At 43.4% G+C, this 22,296-nt stretch overlaps 1 protein-coding gene across 2 annotated transcripts in view; it reads right to left on the reverse strand.

The window, feature by feature from the left end:
* Positions 1–5,525: 5,525 nt before the first annotated feature.
* The window catches only part of gja4 (gap junction protein alpha 4), a 31,969-nt gene continuing 15,198 nt past the window's right edge, over positions 5,526–22,296 (reverse strand). Inside the window, exons 1-3 of one of the 2 annotated variants that reach the window (XM_079522853.1) lie at positions 13,167–13,295; positions 8,914–9,171; positions 5,526–8,439 (exon numbers count right to left, since the gene is read on the reverse strand). In XM_079522853.1, the coding sequence (XP_079378979.1) occupies positions 7,492–8,439; positions 8,914–9,162 (1,197 nt within the window). In that variant the 5' untranslated portion in view covers positions 9,163–9,171; positions 13,167–13,295 and the 3' untranslated portion in view covers positions 5,526–7,491. Of the gene's footprint in view, positions 8,440–8,913; positions 9,172–13,166; positions 13,296–22,296 lie in introns of those variants that run through there. The other variant, XM_079522854.1, reaches the window with a different exon arrangement.

Here is a 22,296-nt window from a genome sequence, read left to right on the forward strand (position 1 = left end):
TTGCAACTCCAACAGGGCTGAGTCGGCTAAGCGAACTTCGCAACATTCAACTCGCGCGCTCGGTCGCGTCTCCCACTTGAGATGGCGCCCCTCCGTCACTGTCTAAAATGTTACTTTATCCGCTACTACTAGTAGGAGGGGGGTGTGACCATTTACTCAAACGCAAAGGCGATTCCACACTCTCTTCCGTGACACTGTTATATGTTGAAGTATAAAATAGGGCATTAATCTATGACAAAAGATAGTAAGATGGAATATGGAGATACAAGGATTCTGCCTCACGGCAAATGTAGACTCATAAATGATCTCCTCTGCAACATTCCTCAAACACATCCAGATACAAATCTTATCAACTCTTGCATCCTGATCTGCTATTTTAAGCCTTGTCATCCCCTTGTGTCTGTTATCTGTGTGCTGTGTTAGAGGTGGTGCCTTTGCATAATAGTATTACTTTCAGCGGTGGACAAAGTAGGTACTCAAACAGTGCTTGTACAGTACTAGACACTCGATCCTGGTCAAGTACTTGCTTTAAAAAAGTTGCACTTTATATGTCATATAAACTCTGTACCCCCGCAGCTTCCACATGTCCTGACAGCTGCCTAGCCTTTAGACTGATTGAAACCCATAGGTCTGCAGGTTTCAGTGAGGCGCTCCAACGTTGAAGCACTGGGCCCTAGTGGTAAGAGGAAGGACTGCAGGCGGACCCGTGCTTTAACACGTAGGACCATCACTCCCTACGTCACCCATACGTCACCCCGGATCTCAAATTTGAGGTCCGGGGGAGGTACTTCCGGCAGTCTTCCGGGTGCTTCAAAACGCCACTGAGCAACTTCATCGAAATGAATAGCTTGGGGGCGGGGCTAGTGCTCCAGTTCGGTCTCTATCCTTTATATACTCTATGGTATTATTCCACTCCGTCTTGGAATCTTTCCGCCATCTTGGATCTGTCCTCGTCTCCCCAAATGAGTGCAACTGGCTGTGCAACTCTGACCGCCCTATAGGGGCGCTGTTGCCCAGTTACAATCGAGGAAAGATCCAAGATGGCGGAAAGATTCCGAGACTGGATTAAAACAATTGTATTGAAAACTACAGACCTACGGGTTTCAAACGCTTTACTATATAAACCGAACAGGTGGGGCAGCAGGGTATGCACTATGCACCTTAGTTTTTTGCATTTGTACACGTTCAGAGCTATTCAGGGGCAGGGGATTTCGGGCTTAGACTATGCATCTACGAGAGTCTAAAACTCTAAATCTTAGGCTAGACATATAGCCTTGTGTACAGTGTACCCAAACCAGCCTGGCGGAGATCTGCAGGCATCTTCAACGTTTTTCAGTGTGTATTTCAGTGTACATTTTTAAACCCACAATATCGTGGCTCTGTACTTGGTCTGTTCTTTTTCTGTCTACACCAATTCTAGTCTCAAACGCATTGTGAGCTTTACAGCTATTTTCGGCCAATGGTTAATGTAAATAAAAATAATTTGTTTAAGCTTCAAGTGAATGCAGAAAAGGACACTCTCTGAGCGCAAATCTCTGCCAGGCTGGGTTGCTTACCCATGGCCTTTGTCAGTCGTGGGGTGCAGTCACCAGGACAAGGAACAAGGAAGATGAGGAGGAAATAGTCTGTATGACAGATGGTGCTCTTTCATGTTTGTGGGCAGAAATGAAAGCACTTTTGATGGTGAGCTATACAGAGACCCTTCAACATGCGATTCCAATTTGGGGTTGATTGGATGTTGCTTTTATGATATATATGCCACAGGCCCCTATAACACAGCCAACCTTTTTTGGAATATCGAAACCTTGTTGAGTGTACATGCAAATTTTGACTTTGATTGTTCCATCAGTGTCGATGGCGATATTAGCTGCACGCACGCACGCACGCACGCACGCACGCACGCACGCACACGCACACACACACACAGAGAGAGAGAGTTGTATGTGGCGTTGCAGAGGGCTTTCAGCAGTAGAGCTGACAGGAAACTCAATTTAGCAGCCCAGTCTCGCGTGGCATATACAATATAACACTGGCACACAGCTCTCGAGGAGGACCCCCAGAGCCTAGTAGTAGACCCTGTCATGTATCATAGAGGAGGGGTTGTTTACGGCCACAACAAACGACTTTGAAGCACTGTATAATGCAAGAGCTACAGTGGGCTACAGTGCATCTGTGTGTGCATGTGTGCGTATGTATGTGTGTGTGCGTGTGTGCGCAGTGCGCGTGTGTGTGTGCCCATAATTCCAGCGGGATCCATAATAATGGCCTAGTGTGCATAGCAGGCTCTGGTTTAGCGTTAACACCATTCTTATTAGGGATGTTTGGGATCTTTTTAACATCTACTCAGGCTATTGTGAGCGCCCCAGACACTTTTTAAGTTGATTTTATCAGACACGCTCCCTACTTCAAAAACTCTATTAAACCATATTAGACTCATTTAAAACACATTGTCATGTTCTGTCACCAAAACCAAGTATGACATTGTCCTTCTAATACGTGATTTTTCAATTACTTTTTTTCATTTATTTTATTATTGGATTTATTTATTTTTCATTTTCCCAAAAAGGACCCCTAAGAACAACATCAGTCACCAGAACCAAGGATGGGTGTTTTAGATTAATCTAACGGGGTTGAATGGAGTTTGAAGTTACAAATTAATGGGTTTATAATATAGGAAGGGGGAGTGTCTGATACAATGAATGTCAAATATCGAATGACTGAATCAAGCAGCTTTAAAACTGTCCGGGGTGCTCACAAAAGCCCAAGTAGACGTTAAAATGACCGAAAACATGATTGAAAGTGAAATATCCCCCACAAACCTAGCTTAATTGCTTATAACGAAATGTAATATTTTCCCTTATACAGTATGACATGTTCCCAAGAAATTAATACAATGCACCCCACAAAAAGAGCAGGGGGGGAAATGCAGCAGCAGAGGGTTCAACAATGTCAGGAAATTGTCCGAATGACTGAATGGCAGCTGATTCCCAAAAGTCTTACACATTGTACCTTCAACTGTGAGGTACATACACTGTACCTTCAACTGTGACGTACATACAAACGGGTCGTCCTAAACTATACTCCTACTAACTCCCATTTATTGTATCCGCTTTGTCAAAGTTAGGTTCAGCTTTATCATACTATTGTTAGAATGGAAATCCTAAGAAAGGGAAATGGTCTAGACATGAATATTACAGGTAATCAAACTGATGAATGGGGAACGCTGTGTTAATTCCCCCCCATTGTGTTCAAGTGGAGACAGTGATTTATTCAGTCCTGGCACACCAAGACAAAACATCACTTTCATCTGCTTTCACTGCAGTGGAAATAAATGTGGTGGAGTAAAAGTACAATGTGTGCCTCTGAGATGTAGTAGTGGAGTAGAAGTAAAAGTATTGGAAATACTCAAGTAAAGTACAAATAATACATATACAATATATATATATATGTGCATGTTACTTTACACCACTGGGTTTGAGTCAAAACAGCACTGTCATTTTCCTCACACAACAGTCATGGGACAGTAGGCCTAGTCCTAGTTTATATTTTTGTCTTTGTGAAATGTTTGTTTAATTGTTGTTCGCCTATAATGACATGCCCAAAATAGCAGTGTTGATTTCGTCGACTAATACTATGACAATTGAAAACTAAGCTATGATGACTAAATCTAAGACTAAATATATTGACAATTTTGTCAACAAATAAAAACTAGTTGTACAGTACATGCACTACTCTGAATGGCGACGAGAGTTCATCCATGCAAGGTAAAAGTAAAAGTCCCATCACCGTGGGTGATGGGACTTTATTGGTTCATGGGCTGTGAAGAAGACAGATGCATGGTGATCGCTGTGTGTTCCGTTGCTGGCTTTGGTTGGCAGAGTGAAGGGCTGATATGGCTGGCCCCTGACAATCTGTTCTGTGACCCCTCGGCTCACGCACAAAACAGCACAAAGCAGCAAGCACATGTATGTACTGTACACACGCAAGTGCACACACACACACACACACACACACACACACACACACCTGGACTGAGATAACAGGCTGCAGGAGAAACCCCGCCAAGTTATGGTGAATGGGGATTGGACTGGCAGGCTCAGCAGACTCTGCTTGGAACATTCTCTCAACAATAATACCTGCCAATTTGTCTTTTAAACAAGGAAACACTGTTGTGAAATCTAAGCCGCAATAAAACATTCCATTTAGCAGAGTAAAGAATAGTTTACCTCTCTTTAATTGTATCTGAATAGAATATAAAACCTCTACAAAAATGTCAAGAGATTTGTGTTTCTCTCTCTCTCTCATTTGTGTCTTTTCAGTTGTTTGTTACCGTTTGGCTTTGGGCCTCCACTGATTTAGCTATTTGTTTTATGAGAACCAACCATAGCCCACCTCTAACAAGACACTCTGCCTGCCGTAGATTAGCCTACTGTAATGTCATCATGGAGTCTACTCTGTAAATTGCTGCACGCGCAGCACGCCCCCCCACAACATAATAGGCAGATATATTGACCAAACCGTAATAATAATGAATTGCATTTTTATAGCGCTTTTCCAAGTGCTCAAAGCGCTTTACAATGGTTCATTCATTCATACATTGGGAGGTGAAGCGGCGCCAGTGTCCTCACTTCCCACATTCACACACCAATGGTGGAGAGCTCACACCGACCGACTCATTGGAGGCAATGTAGGGTTCAGTGTCTTGCCCAAGGACACTTCGACATGTGGACAGGAGGAGCCGGGATTCGAACCTCCAACCCACGGATCATTGGACGACCTGCTCTACCTCCTGAGCCACAGCCGCCCCGTAATAACTGTCTGTCTCTATTTTCCACCTTATATCAATTTCTCCTGCCGTTTTCCCTTATTGGCCCCCTGAGCAACAGAAGTTACAGAACCGAGAGCAGCCATTAAATCAAAGTTATTTCCCCTCCATTTTCTTCCTGAGGAGGCAAATCTCAGAATACGCTGGAAGACTCACCACTCCATACATGTATTATTCTGTTATTCCCCAGGGTCTGCCCTTTCAGTGATTCAGTGGTTCCACAATGACAGCATTTAGATAAGAAGAAACATTAGACTCTGTGATCTTCGCCGTATATCGTTCCACCCACACAACATTGAATACCAAATACAATGATAACATCACATACAGACAAGCTTAACCACTCTCACCTCGTGTCCCTATTTTGGGCTAATGTTATTAGTGTTGAAAATGTACAAAAGTAGCAAACAGCAAACACTTCGCATCGCAATGTGTTGCATTACGATGTCGCAGATCGTCTATTTTCCCTACATTTGCATCCCATTGCCAAACAACGAAGTATGAAATAAGGCATTAATTAATTTATGAAATAATATAAAAAGATGAAATATGGCGATACAAGGTTTTAGATGAAAGCCTTTAATAAAACATGACCTATATTTACTAGGACTGTTGAGTAGCATTGATTGTTGTTCTTACAACAGAGGCCATGCAGGCAACACAGATAAATAAGTGTTATTGGAGTGTGGCAACGGGTATTTTAGATTTTAGAAAATAAATCATAGGCCATTTTTAATTTACATACAGACATTTATTGTCCACAAACAATAAATACAAATAATACAAAAGTTACTGTTGTTCTACAAATCGTATACATTAAATAATGTTTTTACAAACGATTTCTTCCCAAGATTTTAACAGCACTTTTCTTTCAGCAGTACCGCATTCAGTCTATTGAGACTAGTGTTGACACATGTTAATTGAGTTAGAATAACATCCACAATGTTGCCGCGTACGTACATGTGCCACCTTTTGCATTCTCACAACAACTCACTTTCATAATCAGCATGTCCATTCTGATCTCTCTCTCTCTCTCTCTCTCTCTCTCTCTCTCTCTCTCTCTCTCTCTCTCTCTCTCATATCGTCACTGTTAAACGTTAGTCTGAAACCATTTATTTTCAGGAAATGGAAACATGATTTTGAGTTCCAAATCCAATGGTGTCTCTTTTTAATACTTTTCATTCATACATTCTTTCTTTTATAAAACCCACTGACAGATGTAACCACTTTAACCTTTTTGTGTTTGTTTTTTGCATATCTACTACTGTATAAGCTTCACAGCTTGTAGATTGGCTATTTCCGCTACTTTCTTTGCGACACAGTTGTACAAACAAAAGAGGGCATTCGAAAACAACATTAAAGGTTTCTTCCTAACAGCAATGATATTCAACCTTTATAATGCATCAGTCGTTTACAGCAGTGGTTCCCAACATGGGGTCCGGGGACCCCCATGGGTCCTTGAGGGAGTTCCAGGGGGTCCCCAGCTAAATGATAGTTTGGAACCAAATGGACCCTTATGGGTCTGTAACTCTGAGAGTGTACAAATGGAACCAAACGGACCCGTTTGTACACTCTGAGTTAAATTATCTTAGATTTTATAAATAAATAAATAGGTGGTCCCAGAGATATATGCCATTAAATGCGGGTCTGTAGACTAATATGCATGTCAAACTGGGGGTCCTTGAAATGAAACGGGTTGAGAATCACTGCTAGAGCCGTAAAAATCTTCTCTTATGGGGCATATCTTTTCAAAAGGGGGTCTGTGGGCTAATTAGTGTCAATTTGGGGGTTCTTGACATGAAAAGGTTTGGGAACTACAGGTTTACAGTCATCGTTTGTCTCCCCGTTTCCATGATGAGCCCTAACTCTAACTAGCATCAATGGATGGGGAAAGGCAAGTCCTTCCATGACTGCATATAGGTTTAAACCCTTTCTACATTCAGAACTTAACTTGTGCAAACTTTGTAATAATTATTTGCTGCACATCTTGCGTGTCATTTAAACTGTCCAAATCGCACAAACATACTGTACTTGATAAAAAAATAAAGCATTGTGATTGTGTGTGTGTGTGTGTGTGTGTGTGTGTGTGTGTGTGTGTGTGTGTGTCATGCACATGTTGCACATGACCAACACCATTCCCTTGGGGACCTGAATGGGTCCCAGAATCCAGTACATTCCACAGTCCAGAGCAAAGCGAGGGGGGGGAGAGAGAGAGAGAGAGAGAGAGAGAGAGCTCCAAGGGCCTACAGTATAATCCTCAGGGGAACATGCTTAAAGAGACTATTTTAGCCTCTTGGTCCTTGCCGGACGAAGTCCCCCCCCCCCCCCCCCCCCCCGCGCCCGTCCTATCACAGTGATTTTCCACTGTTACGTTTCGCTTTATAAACCATTCCATGCAATCTAGAGGAATTGTATTACCATAGTATCCTCTCTCATAGTCTCTGAGTTATATTTCCTTTGAATACCATGTGATCCATCCATCTGTTAAAGCACCATTTGGACGACCCTCCCTCTGAAGCATTCTGTTCACAGTGCAATGGTTGTTTGTCTTCATTTGAGCTCTCATCACGCACTCGTCAAGTGTCTTACGCTCGACAATGTTCTGACACGGCAGACTGCGCAGCTAGACACTTCTCCCTTCGTCATCACAATCCCATCTGTTCCTGTCATACATAATGCTTCTGCTTTGAGTGTCCTTTATGGGCGCCCTTACTATGTTTCCCGTTGGTCTGACTATGTTTCCCATTGGTTTGGTGTGCGTGTTTCTTGTGGTGGTTCCTGGGGGAATGTCCAGACCCCATGCCCCCCATGCAGGACAGGTAGCTGGGCAGCAGGTCGTTCGCCGCCTCCCCAGAAGAGCCCCATGTCCTCTCGGCCTCCAGATCCACATAGCTCTCTGCACAGTGCTTGGGGTAGCCTGCGCCTTCACCCTCCGTGGGCAAGTGGAGGTGGCTCCTCTCTTGGAAAGATGGCGCCGACGCCGCCTCCTCCACCTGCAGCCCAGACGCCTCCAGCTGCCCGGACACCCATTTGACCCGCGGTCGGACGGCCTGACCCGGGCCGCGGTAGTGCTTCTCCAGCCGCTGGGAGATGGCCAGCTGGAGGAGGTGCAGGAGCTCCACGAGGTTGAGCAGCAGGGAGACGGCGGCGATGACCTGCGTGTAAATGGTGAAGATGGTCTTCTCTGTGGGCCGAGAGACGAAGCAGTCCACCGTGTGTGGGCAGGGGTCCCCGACGCACTGGAACCTGGCCTCCACGGAGAAGCCGCCGTAGAGGAGCCACAGCCCCACGATGAAACCGGACTCCAGGAGGACTTTGACGAGGATGCTGAGCGCGTACGCGCACAGCAGCCTTCCCTTCAGTTTGGGAGTCTCGGAAATGTCCCTCTGCACGGACGTGCCGCCTTTGACCCCATCGTCCTCGTTCACTCTCTTCGCCTCTGCGTCTTTCGGGATCGACCTCCTCGTGCCACCATTGTCCCCTCCGTCCTCCCTGGCCTCATCCTGGCCCCCTTCTTCTTCCTCCTCCTCCTCCTCTTCCCTCTTGTCCGCCGCCGCCCGCCTCACGGCCACGTATCCGAAGTAGAAGATGGTGGGCGTGGAGACGAAGATGACCTGGAGCAGTGTTGATTTTGACATGCAAATTGTGATTTTAGTTTTTGTAGTCATAGTCTTTTGAATAGTTTTCATTTACGGTAGTTTTAGTCACATTTCAGTCACCTGGAATGTTTTAGTTTTAGTCTAGTTTTAGTCGACTAAATCTACAGTTGATTTAGTCGACTAAAAGGTATTTTGGTGGGCCTTGATGGAGTCATAATACACTTGCTGAAAATAGCCGATCTACAAGCTAACATTGTGAGCTTGTAGATCTGCTATTTTCAGCATGCAACTGAACATAAATTGACTTGTCTTTTAGTTCTACTGGATCTCTTCTCCACCAGTCCCTCCCTGACATTTTGGTCTAGTTTGTATTTGCGGGCAATACTGTCAATATATTTAGTCATATTTGAGTTTTCCTCCGTGTAAAAAGGTAGTCGACAAACGTTTTCTCGTCACGGCGTTAGTCGACGAAATCAATCAACCACCGACCTGGAGGACGAAGTAGCGGAAGTGGGAGATGGGGAAGGCGCGGTCGTAGCACACGGCCGTGCAGCCGGGCTGCCGCGTGTTGCACACGAAGTCGGCCTGCTCGTCGTCCCAGGCGGACTCGGCGGCCGTGCCCAGCACCAGCATGCGGAACAGGAAGAGCACGGTGAGCCAGACGCGGCCCACGCCCGTGGAGTACTCCTGGCCCTCCTCCAGCAGGTGCTCGAGGAAGGACCAGTCAGCCCTGGACATCCTCTGGTCCTGAGATATAGCATGAGATTGCAGAAAGCATGGGGAGAGAGAGAGAGAACAATGGAGAATTGATGCTAAGTTGCACTGCACACTGTGAAGAAGCACTCTATAGCATTGATTACTAATTTTAAAATGTTCTTTTCCATTTAAAGCTTCTTTAATATCACATCCCTTAAACCACACACACACACACACACACACACACACACACACACACACACACACACACACACACACACACACACACACACACACACACACACACACACACACACACACACACACACACACACACACACACACACACACACACACACACACACACAAATTGTGCACTCCAAGAAATGGCCATTTAAAGACCGTAAAGTGTAAACTGTACAATGCTCATTATACGTAACTAATCGGTTACAGAAGAAAACAGACTTGAAAATAACAATATAAACCATTCAGTCGGCGTAAATGTTTTTTCCTCTATAAGACTGTTTTACTGACACATAATTAAGACTTTGACGTATACACAATGGATGACATAAGTTTCCATAAGCACCTTTGCGGTATAATGGTCTACCTTTTTATTTTATTTGAGTGAATGTGTAGCTGGCTGGCTGGTGTGATTAGCAGCAAGCCCTTATTATTTCTTCCATGAGCTCATGCTGAGACCTTACACATTATCACGGTGGGTTTCAGGCACCACATCCCAAAATCTTAATATAACAAGAATTGCGAGTGCTATGGAAGCGCCACTAACGGGAGACGTGGGAGGAGAAAAGAAAAGGTATTTAATTTAATTTATTTTTTATTATCACAGAGACGGCGGCACACAATTAAAAGTAATTGCACCAGAGTTGGCTATAGCAGGATCTGTTAGAGTTAGACAACAGCTAAACCAGAGGTTCCCAAAGTGGGGTCCGGGGACCCCTAGCGGTCCTCGAGGGAGTTCCAGGGGGTCCCCAGCTAAATGATAGTTAGGAACCAAATGGACCCTTGATTTTACAATATATATTGGGGTCCCAGAGATAGAAATGCCATTAAATGGGGGACCGTAGCCTAATTCAGGTCAAACCTGGAGTCCTTGAAATTAAAATGGTTGAGAATCACTGCTAGAGCCGTAAAAAATATTCTCTTATGGGGGTCCTTGGGCACATTTTCAAATGGGGGGTCCACAGGCTAATGAGTATCATTTTGGGGGTCCTTGACATGAATACGTTTGGGAACCACTGAGCTAAACAACCAAAACCTCAAACACTACAACACAATTTATAGTCAGAGTGAGAGAAAAGGATCAATATTATTATTTTTTTCATACTGTTTGTGGGTGTTGAATCCCGCTTCCCCACTACTATCAGAGGAATCAGATTGACCCAAAGAAGCTGTCTTTCTGATCTATAACAGCGTTCTCAACCTTTTCAGCAGGGGTAGAGCAGCCGGACGGGAACCCAGTTCGATCCCGGGCTCCCCCAGAGTTAGTGTTGAAATGTCCTTCAGCAAGGCCTGGACCTCCTAAATCCTAATTGCTTCTGATATGCAGGTTGGTGCCTTGCATGGTTTCCTCCGCCGTGTGTGTCTGTGAATGGGTGAATGTAATGCACAATCTATGTGAAGCGCATTTAAAATGTTAGTGGAGGCCTGGGCCGTGGCTCAGCAGTCCAGGCACCTTGGCTGATAACCCAGTCTGGCAGTGTGCCGCGGGTTCGACTCCCGATCCCGACGGCCCTCACTGCATGTCCCTCCCCCCCATCCCTCTCCCCATTTCCTGTCAGCCCACTGTCTGTCCCTCCATAAAAAATATAAAATAAAGTTGAAAGCCAAAAAAAAAATGTTAGTGGAAAAACACTGATTTGAAGGGCAGGGGGGTTAAAGCACTATATTTTGATAGTAATCATTGTTTATTCATTAACACAAGTGTCCCTGTCCCTCTTTCTCTTTAATAAACAAAGGCTAAATATAAAATATATTTCCAGGTGGGCTGCCAATGTCATCCAATCAAGAGAGAAAGAGTAGCCTACCCATTTATCAGCTTCAGTTTTGTAGTGTTCCAGTTCCAATTGTGTTTGATATTTGTGTGTGTCATTACTTCCAATTTCACTTGTTTATTCGGTTCTCTCCCTCTCTCTCTCTCTCTCTCAGAGCGAAATGTCATGTTTTTAAGTATAGGCCTACTTTAGTTGTTTAATTGCAGTCTTCCTTATTAAAACTGTTGTATTTTCTTATCCGATTTGATTATGATCATTAATTCAAAGAGAGTTGAATATGAAATGATTTTCTAAAGGTGTTAGTAATGTTATAATGTCATTGATATTGGGACTATTTCCTCAGAAGTTCTGGCCTGATCAGTGATGATGCATAACAGGGTCCCTCCCCAGGAAGTGATGTACAGCCGCAGGTCTTATTCCATTTGTCATGTAGTCACAATGTACAGTAGGCTGCGCACGTCACACACGCACGTCACAGTAATACACGTCACACACACACACACACACACACACACACACACACACACACACACACACACACACACACACACACACACACACACACACACACACACACACACACACACACACACACACACACACACACACACACACACACACACACACACACACACACACACACACACACACACACACACACACACACACACACACACACACGTGCATAAACATCCTGTGTGGGGGGTTACTGTATGTTTGAACTATTTATGTCAAGTCTGTTATTTCATCCCCTCTGAGAACTTGAAGCAGTATAGAATGGCCTTCAACACTGACAACCAGACTGCTGACAACAAACGTTGAATTGATTTGATTGATTGATTGATTGATTGAAATATTTATTAACAGTTTGCACAACTCAATACAAAGACTAACTGTGAGTGGACGACCCAATAAAGCATTACACTTGTTTACAAGAGGGTCCACCTTGTTCAATTCATCAAAGATTCACCTTTAGAACAACTGAGAGTTGACTATACATTAGGCCTACTGTCATGAATGAAGGTGGTTCTCCAGAAGAGACAACGCTTTGATCATTAGGGATCATGGCTAACAAAGTCACAGTTGAATCTAATAGTAGCCTATTCTGCACAATGTAGTTCTCAGTGCTCTCTTCAATCATCACATTCAAAAACAGACAGTCAGACATAATGAATGATGACTAGCTAGAACAGAAGCTTCACCCAGAACTATAGGCCTAATGTTGAATCTATAAATGTTCTTATCAGACTCATGCCATATAGGTTTTTAACCAGTGGTCCGGCCGGTGGTCCTTGAGGGGGGTCCGGGTGGTCCCCACCGCCCCCCCCCCCCCCCCCCCCCCCCCCCCTTTTTCCCCTCACTGTATATGTTTCTTTTCCATTTTTACCTCCATTATGATGAATTCCTGTACTGTTCTTTGTCTATATAGAAGTGTCTATTTGTACGTCTCTAATTGTTTTGATGAAATGAACATGGTGGACCCTGTTGTAAACAAGTGTAATGCTTAATTGGGTCGTCCACTCACAGTTAACAGTCTTTGTATTGAGTTTGTGCTTGAAATGTACTGTAATTCTGCAAACTGTTAATAAAATTTTCAATCAATCAATCAATCAATCAATCAATGGAGCGTTGACCAAAATGACCCTTATAGACCTCTAGAGTGTTCATTTTACACTCTCAATAGTTCAATTATCTTTCAACATCTGCATAACTTCATTTACAAGAGTCTACAAAATTAGAGAATGTAGAAGACTTGTTATTTTGATAAACGTTTGCCGGATATCTTTCCTGCACCAGTGCCACATCAAGAATTGTGGACAAAATTCTATCCAACGAATCACGATAATCAAAATATTTAGTTTGGGTCCGAGAGGCTAAATGTCATCAACTGATGGTCCGTGGCTCAGAATAAATAATGGACCTTGACATGGAAAAGGTTGTAAACCACAGTTCTAGGCTATATTAAACATACCACAGAGGCACAGAATATGAGTTATGATAATTATTATTTCGTTAATTGGGTGGACATACCTGTCTGTCGTAAAGTCGGGGTTGTCTCCTTGTTGAATGTGTCTCAGTGATCTACAGAGCTCCGTGCGTGGTGGTCTTCTGCTTGTATCCAACTGTTTGCCCTTTAAATTAAGCAGCGCGCAAACGGAAAAATTGGGGAGAACTTTCCCATGGCTTTATTGGCCCTCCCTCAGGAACCGATCCAGCAGGAAACGGGGGGTGATCTCAAAATAGTCACACTCATTCACCTCCCGAGTTTCGTTATTAAGCTTCGGTGGTAGAGCTAGGGAGCGACGCACTTTTCAGAAGTTATTTATTTCCCGGAAAATAGCTCATGAATTGCAGTTAATAATCAATTGTGTTCCAGGACACTGGAAAGTGGAAATTAGACAAACTCTTTGTGAAAGATAGCTCTGACCAGTTGAACTGTCCCATTCTTTTTCACAAGTGTCTACAGTGCTGATGTGTTTTATTTTGTTTTTAGTAGGTATATATATAATATCATAGCTTATCCCTAAAGTAAGCAACCTACACAGTCCCATGTAATTTCCCATTACACCACGCAGTGGCGCCAGACTCCTTATTTTGGGGAAGTGCATGAGGACAGGAAAGGAGTCAATTAGTCTTAATTATTAAACACAAAGCCAGCACATGCTCATCGATTAGGCTTAATAGGCTACCGCCATAAAAGTGGAAAAGTGAAGGAAAATGTAGGCATACTACACTAAACTAATAAGTTAGGGTTGTAGAAATAACTATAACATTTACAAATCCATGGTGGAAAAAGTAGGCTACTCAAATGTTTAATTTAATTAAAGGTAGGCTATAAATACTGCAGTGTAGAATCCGTTACAAGTAGAAGTATTCAAAATGTAGGCTACTCAAGTAAAAGTACAAAAGTATCGGCATCAAAATGTACTTAATGTAAAAGTAGGCTACTCATATAGCAGAATGTCCCATTTCACAAGTTGAAAATGTGTACAAAATATTTTGCAAATAGTAGATCTACAAGCTCACGATGCGTCGCAACGCATTGTGAGCTTGTAGATCTGCTATTTGCAAATGGCCGAAATATATAGGGTTGTGGTTAATGTACATTTTCTAAACAAAATTAAAATCTCCAAAGTAACTATAGTAACTAGCACACATTTTGGCTCCGAGATGTAGTGGAGTAGATGAAAAAGTATTTGAAATTGGAAATACTCAAGTAACGTACAAATACCTCAAAATTGTACTTATGTACAGTATTTAAGTAAATGTACTTAGTTACTTTACACCACCTAAATGCCTAAATCTCATCTATCTAGTACATCTCATTAAGTAAGGGTCAGTAAGCTGGTTTGGTTTGTTGGTTTGTTTGTTGGTTTGGTTTTATGCAAGGCCAGCAAGATTCTGGAATAGAACTAGATCCTTTGATCTATTGCATTGGTCATGAGAGAGAGAGAGAGAGAGAGCGAGAGAGAGATGTGTGTGTATGCCAATAAGAATATTCATAACATTATATGCTTCATCACCTCCCGTTTAGACTACTGCAACTCTCTGTTGTCCACCATCGCTCATCTACAGATGGTTCAAAATGCCACTGCTAGACTATCATTACTGTCTGGAACAAAGAAACAAGTCAAGAACAACAACAAAGAAACAACATATCACTGGCATAACTGCACTGGTTACTTTGTCTTTGCTCTAGTTGTGTTCAAAGCTTCCGATCTCATAGGTCACTAGGTCACTTATATCTTCCACTCAAAAACTCCTTGCAGTTCCCCCTACAAACCTCAAAACCAATCGGGCTTTCTCTGTAGCTGCATTATCGAATGACCTCCCAACTCCCATTCTGAATCAAGGTAAGCCCCACCCTTGAGATCTTTAAATATAAACTGAAAACCCACCTTTTTAGTCTGGCTTTTACCACAGTTTGAGGTTATTGTATGTTGTCGTTTGTTGTTCACTTGTTTTTATTAATGCGTTTATGCTTTGTGAAAAGCAATTAGACCGTAGTCTACTACGGTCTAATTGTTTTGGAACACTTTCTGCTGTTGTTTTTAAATGTGCTGACTCAACCCTGTGCAGCTGGATCCTGGACTTTGATGACTTACCGGTATATAGAATTTACTGTCCCACAAGAGGGAAAAACATAATGTACTTGGGAGACGACAATGCAACAGCACAAATGAGCACACTTTAACAGTAATACCACAGCAATAATAACAGAAAAGGGCACTCAGGCCTGTTCAGCAAGGGTTCCCGGTGTTTAGCCCAGACAGACAGGGTTTTCAGTTTAGGTTTAGGCATAAATTATGTCTGTAAGGTTAGAGTTAGGGTCAAGACAAACTCTCAATCAAGGAAAAACACCAATTAAAGAGAGAGTCCCGTTAAGCAAGGCCTCTTGTTCACAAGTCGTGTCCACAGTAAGTGTTTTTACCAGCTGCTATGCAATAGCAAGCTGAGTCTATAAACGATGTGCAAGCTAGTGCAGCTGGATTTCTCATTGGCAGCCTCGTCTCTAGGCAACCACACACTTATTGCTCTCAGCCAATGGGATAGCATTGCAGCCAATGGGATAGCAACACGCTAACCTGCTGTGCTGTTCCTGCTGTGCATGCCAACTATTATTTCACCAAGGGATTCTACTGTGTGCAGTGGCGGATTTTTTCAATCGGGGTGTTCTAAGCAAAGCCCTAGCAGGGGGCTCCTCCTGCGTGTGCATAGTGCATCATCATCATCATTATCATCATCATGACTGGTGCTATCAGCAGCCCGTACCAATAGCAGCAGTCTCACTTGTAGTCGACCTATAGTTGCAGCCTCAGAACCAACCTCACTGTCAGTGTCATTAGCCAACAAATCTGCTACATGAGCTGTCATTTTAGTTGGCATTAATTACCTAAACAATCATTTTTGCCAGGAGAACTATCTGCGATTTTCCCGAAGAATTACTAGCCTATCTACAAGCTCATTCCTCATCAGCAGCATATTTTTGTCTTTGTGAAAATGTACCCTATATTTGCAAACAGTGCTGTTGACCACCATGGTCCACATAATGACCACAACCACATAACATTTGAGCCAATGCCAATATGCTATATTAATATTAGAACTTTTTAAAGACAGAATGTCAAAATGCCATGTTTTGTTCCAACTATGGGGTGAACAATTAGTAGGCCAGCCCCAGATGACCTAAGGGTTCTAGATGTCTGAGATGTAGCTGGGCCCAGAGCCACAAACAGATTTATAGACAAGTAACAACATTTAAAATTCTCTGGGATACTGGTAGCCAATGTAAGGATTTTAGGACTGGTGTAATATGGTCATATTTCCTAGTTTTCGTCAGCACTCTAGCAGCATGATTCTGAATCAGTTGGAGTTGACGAAGAACTTTGTTTGAAAGTCCTGTGAGCAAACCATTACAGTAATCCAGTCTACTGGAAACAAAAGCATGTATAAGTGTTTCTAGGTCTTGCTTGGACATAATTCCCCTGACTCTTGCAATATTTTAAGGTGATAATAGGCAGGTGAAATTACAGTTTTGATATGACAAATTTAAATCTGAGTCTAGGACAACACCAAGATCTCTCACCTGACTCTTGGGTATAAGAGACTCAAGGTATAAGAGATTCAAGGTGAGAGATTACACTCTTCCAAGTTCCTGTGCATTCACATCACTGTGAACCTCGTCTCTGATGAGCACACCACCCATGAGGTGGAAAAAGCACAGAAACACCTCTTTCAGGTGTGAAGAAGAGGGTGAAGAAGTTCAGCAAGATCCTAGCCTTTTTCCACAGAGGCATAACTGAGAGCATGCTGACTGCACACAATAAAACACCCAATACAAGTTTTAAAAACACGCGTGCACACGCACACACACACACACACACACAAATGTGCAATGTGCAGCTGTTATGAACAACAATAGTAGGCTACTAATAGCAGCAATGCCCTGATATGAACAGAATAACGATAATGATTCTAATAGTTAATAACGGTTTAGTGAGATGCAGAATTGATCCGTCTCACAGTATCAGGGAAGAAGCTGTTCCTCGACCTGGTGGTTCTGGAGCTGGTGCTGCGTAGTATTAACCTGACTCCGCCAGATGGGGCAGCAGAGAGTAGGATCAAGGCAGCACTGTGTATGCCTTGATCCCGCCTCTAGCTGCCGCTGATTGGCCAGGCCGTTTTGTGGCCGGGCATCAAGTCTGCCTGAGAGTTCCCAGATGGGAGCAGGAGGGGGGAACCCAGTGTACTCTCTGCTGCCCCATCTGGCGGAGTCAGGTTAGCGTAGTATAGCCTCCTGCCCGATGGGAGGGGCCACACGGTGCATTTGCAGGGTGGCTATATCGGTGGTGAGCCTCATGATACGATACGGGGGGCCTTTTTCCTAGACTTGCTTGCTGCCTGCCTGCCTGCCTGTCTGTCTGTCTGTCTGTCTGCTTGTCTGCCTGCCTTCGGCAGAGCAGTTGCCGTATGGCACAGCTATTCCAGAAAGTGAGGATATACTCTCCACCACACACCTGTAGAAGAAAGTGAAGGTGCTCTCCACCACACACCTCCTGTAGGCGGAAGAGAGGAAGTGCCAAGGCTAGCGAGGCCAGTGGTATGGTACGGGGTCTTTTAACGTCCACAATCATCTCCTTTCTTTCTTTACATAAATAGATGTAGAGGTTGTTTACTTTTCACTCAATCATTCCACCGCCTGCACCATGCCTGTACACGGATTCATCGCTGTGAGCGATGACTCCCACCACCACTGCGTCGTCGCCTCTGTGAACTTCAGCAACGTGCCTGCTCGGTTGCTTGGCCGAGCATGATGGAGATTGTTTGGATGAACTGGCACACCCCGGTCCTATCACGCAGATACTGTATCCTGCTGAGTAATAGGCCAAGTTTCGCAAACAATGACCCTGAGGGGACATCTGAAATTGGAGACATGCATGCATGGCACACATTTTCCCAACGTTATAAAATCCTCCTCGGTCAGTATCCTGCCGCAGTCCACAAACGTGGACTGAGGCAGTGGTGGGGCTCAAACGTTTTCCTTCCCAATGTGCACTGTTCTCTTCTTTTTACAGCCTGTGATGTGTTTTTATGCTTGATTTCAGACATTATAGCCTGAAAGTTCACACCCACAGCACATTCACACACATACTGTAACACACTGATGACAGGCTGGGGGTGTCAACCTTCTGCTTACTAGACGGCCTCTATAGTCTCTACTCACTCACCTACAGCCGGCTAATATGTATAGGCCTGCTTTGCAGTTACTTATTTGAAAGTAATTATAAGTGACGATTCTTAATGCTGCCTTGTAGGTCCACAGGTAGAGCTTGTTTTCCAAATGCATGCACAGGTGCACTAAGCGATGGACGGCTACATTTTGAAGTCCGGCCTTCTGCAGGTGTGTATAGGCTACTACAAAGTGGCGGTGACCAGTGGTGGAAAAAGTACTCAAATGTTTTACTTAAGTAAAAGTATCAGTACTGCAATGTAGATGTACTCCGTTAAGTAGAAGTCCCGGCGTATTCAAAATGTACTCAAGTAAAAGTACAAAAGTATCGGCCTCAAATTGCACTTAAAGTACTGCAAGTAAAAGTCTTGCAGAATGTCCCATTTCACAAGTTAAAAATGTGTATAAAATCTTTGATGCAACACATTGTGAGCTTGTAAATCATTTTCAAATGGCTGAAATATATATAGGGCTGAAGTGGTTCATCTATGTTTTCTAATCAAAATCAAATCAAAATCAAAAGATCTCCAAAGTAACTAACTAGTAACTAAAGTTGTAAAATAATTGTAGTGGAGTAAAAGTACAAAGTTTGGCTCTGAGATGTAGTGGAGTAGAAGTAAAAGTAAAGTACAAATACCTCATAATTGTACCTAAGTAGAGTACTTGAGTAAATGAACTTAGTTACTTTACACCACTAGAGGTGACACGCTTTATATCCAACACATGCAGTGCATGTTCCTAATAAAATGTCTACCCACTTCAGTCCGTTGCTCTCCCCAGGTTGGCAGAGGGAGTGTAGAGCCTAAGAGCCCAGGATTACATTAGTTACAAAGTTACTAAATCGTGGGATAAAAATGTAAACAAAAAAGAAAAATCTACCCAGACAATCATTTATAAGCTGTTATGCTATTCCAAATGCCCATCATGTAATTGATATCCATAGACGTTGGATTGTATCTTGAGCCCTGTTTGTAACAAATTAGCATTTGGCTATTGAACATACATCCAAGTAATTACATTCAGCTTCAGAGGTCAAGTTGAAGTCTTCACAGATAACTGGTTTAGATGGATTACTCATGTTTCTACCATAAGACCTGATTTTGTATAAATTCAGTTAAACCTGTTTAACCTGTATATGCTCCTGTTTGAGGTACTTATGTATGATGATCATCAATAGAGAAGAGAGGCAGATATCTCCCCTTGTGTGTATTGTACGTATATTGTCTTGTTTTGTTTTCGGTTGTATGTATTGTCAATTGTCAGTCGTCTCGTTTACATGTATGTTTGATTAAAATTCAATAAAACGTAAATTAAAAAAAAAAAAAGAAGACACAAACATACATCCAAGTAAAATGAGAATATATATATAAATCTGTATAACGGGAATTGTAGCAGTCATGGAAAGCACATGCTGAGGTTTGCGTGATCTGCGCAAAACCCCTTTTGGTGTTTTAAACATTCTGTTATAATTTAGCTATTGAAAAATAGCAGACCTACAAGCTCATAGCGCGCCACCGAGTGGCGCGCTACGAGCTTGTAGGTCTGCTATTTTTTTTTAAATCGTGAAAATATTTATTTCAGAAAACTGGAGGATTTAGAAGGATTTTTTTAAATTTTGAGGTCAGGCCTAAATGGGTCAAATGATAAGGGACAATATCGGTGGCACCCAACTGTAGGAGCAGTATCACACATCATACCAGAAGTGTTCTTACACACCAGTCCAATCACCCAATGACTGGCTTCAGTGTCTTACTTTACGGCATCACATATTATTCATATCAGCTGGGTAAGGCCGCTGGCAAGGAATCCATCTCTGCACAATCGTCTCTGATCAGTAATTTTAATCTCCTTGGTTGCTGCGGAGACCAGACATGTATACAAGCCTATTAATTTGACGGTGAATCATTCTGACAGTTCGGCGCACTTCCCTTTTCGTTGGTCATTACATGCACAAATGAATGGCGATGAAGGAAGTACGAATGGCTGACCAAGAATAATGGATCAGTCTCCATTTCCGATCAGAGATGTGCTAACCCCCTCCCGTGTTCGAGATGAGCTTCCCCCGCGAGCGGAGTAAGATATTGATGAAACTAATTCACAGTCTCGCCTTCAATCAATTCCTCACTGTTCAACACATGCTGCTGTGTGTGACTCTCAATCAATACCAAACTTAAGTATTAGCCTACAAAGGGGAAGGGGACACACCAATGCACAAGTCCAGCATGGAAAATACAAAGGTGACAAGGTCATTTTTAAATGAACTTGTCAGGCTGGAAACAACATGCTCTCTCTGGCTAGGTCGCATACTGTATTCTGCGTGCACCAGAGCCAGTGTATAGACTGTATATACAAGGGTGCTGGTGCACATCCATCTGGCATGCAACGGTACATTTCCATCCCTGAAAGGGGTGCTGGTGTGGTTTCAGTGCTGGTTGGTTAGTGGAGATATCAGAGGCACATGAGCTATGGGGTCCATAGCCTTGCACGTAGTTTGATGAAATATGCATGATGCAGTGACAGTGCTGTAGATCTGTTGAAGTGATGGATATACATGCACATACAGTGTGTGTGTGTGTGTGTGTGTGTGTGTGTGTGCGTGCGTGCGTGCGTGCGTGCGTGCGTGCGTGCGTGCGTGCGTGCATTACATTCTGTGTTAATTTGTTGTCACGATCTGGTACCACTCCGATGTTGAGCGTGCACAATGTCAAGGCTGCCTGTTGAAAAGGAAAAGTGTTAGCCTCCCTCCCTTCCCTCTGTTCCCTCTGCTTACCATGTGTCTCACGGCCTGCACGTTACCGCTCCCTGACAGCCACTATTGATCTCGGCCAGCTTGGAAAGACGCCATGAAAGCGCACATTGGCAGCTGATGACAGCTTTATTAGAGAAGGACGACACAACAGATCAGCAGGTTTCCCCTGCATCCATACCCCAAAGGGGTGAAGTTGAACCAATGGATGGAGCTCATCAGATCTGTATTGGGATCGATTGACTGGCTGGATTTAGATCAATTTGTTTTGTCCAGATGGGAATACTGGCCCTCAAACACATACCACATAAGCTGTTCTCCCATACCAACCTAGGCTTAAAATCACTGCTGGGCATAAGAAGCTGCCAATTTTCCACATCAATGACAGCTTTTAACACTTAGAGGGCGTTAAATTGATTGATCAAACGATATGCCCTGCTTAATACGACATCCCCGCTATTTGTTTTATGTGTCTAAATCGCCCTATTTTAATAATTAAAACGAAAGTCCGTCTTTGCCGCGGAGCTGGTGGAAGGAGCTAACTGTTGTGATGTCGAAACCGGAAATCGACACATTCGCTGGGCTGCTAGGGCTTCTGGGAAATTGAGTCCAATGCAAGGGGGTTTTGTCTGACTACAACAGCCTCACACCCCCCTCCATGTTGCGTAGCAAGATGGCGATTGGTGCGATGGAATGTAAACACACGGCGCAAGCTATCTTCGTCGGATTTTCGACGATCAAAAGCCCAGATACTTCAGCGTATGATCTAAAAGGTAATAAAACAATCCCGGCAGCGTAGAATATTTGATTATAATGCGGGTAACGCGTAGTACGCAGTAGAACTGTTAATATAAATGTTAGGCTACTTTTTACTGTGTGGTGCCAAAGGGGCCATCCATCTAGAAGGGTTTGTTTGGCGTCTCTGTACGTGTTGGTATCCCCACACGAGTAGACCAATCAGAAAACAGAAAAGCTCATGCTGCCACATGTATACAGTGAACCATACATACAGCTCAGTTGACACTGCTAACATAGGAAACCAAATGAGGTTAATAGATAAAGGCGTGATATACAATGTGGATATGCACAAGCATTATTTATTACGGTACTTCACCAATACTGTAGTCAATCCATCCATCCAAGCCTCTCGATGCAGTCGACCACAGTGCTTTACGCTTCATTAC

This window comes from Electrona antarctica (assembly GCF_951216825.1).
Source record: "Electrona antarctica genome assembly, chromosome: 15".
In the NCBI taxonomy this organism is placed as follows: Eukaryota; Metazoa; Chordata; class Actinopteri; order Myctophiformes; family Myctophidae; genus Electrona; species Electrona antarctica.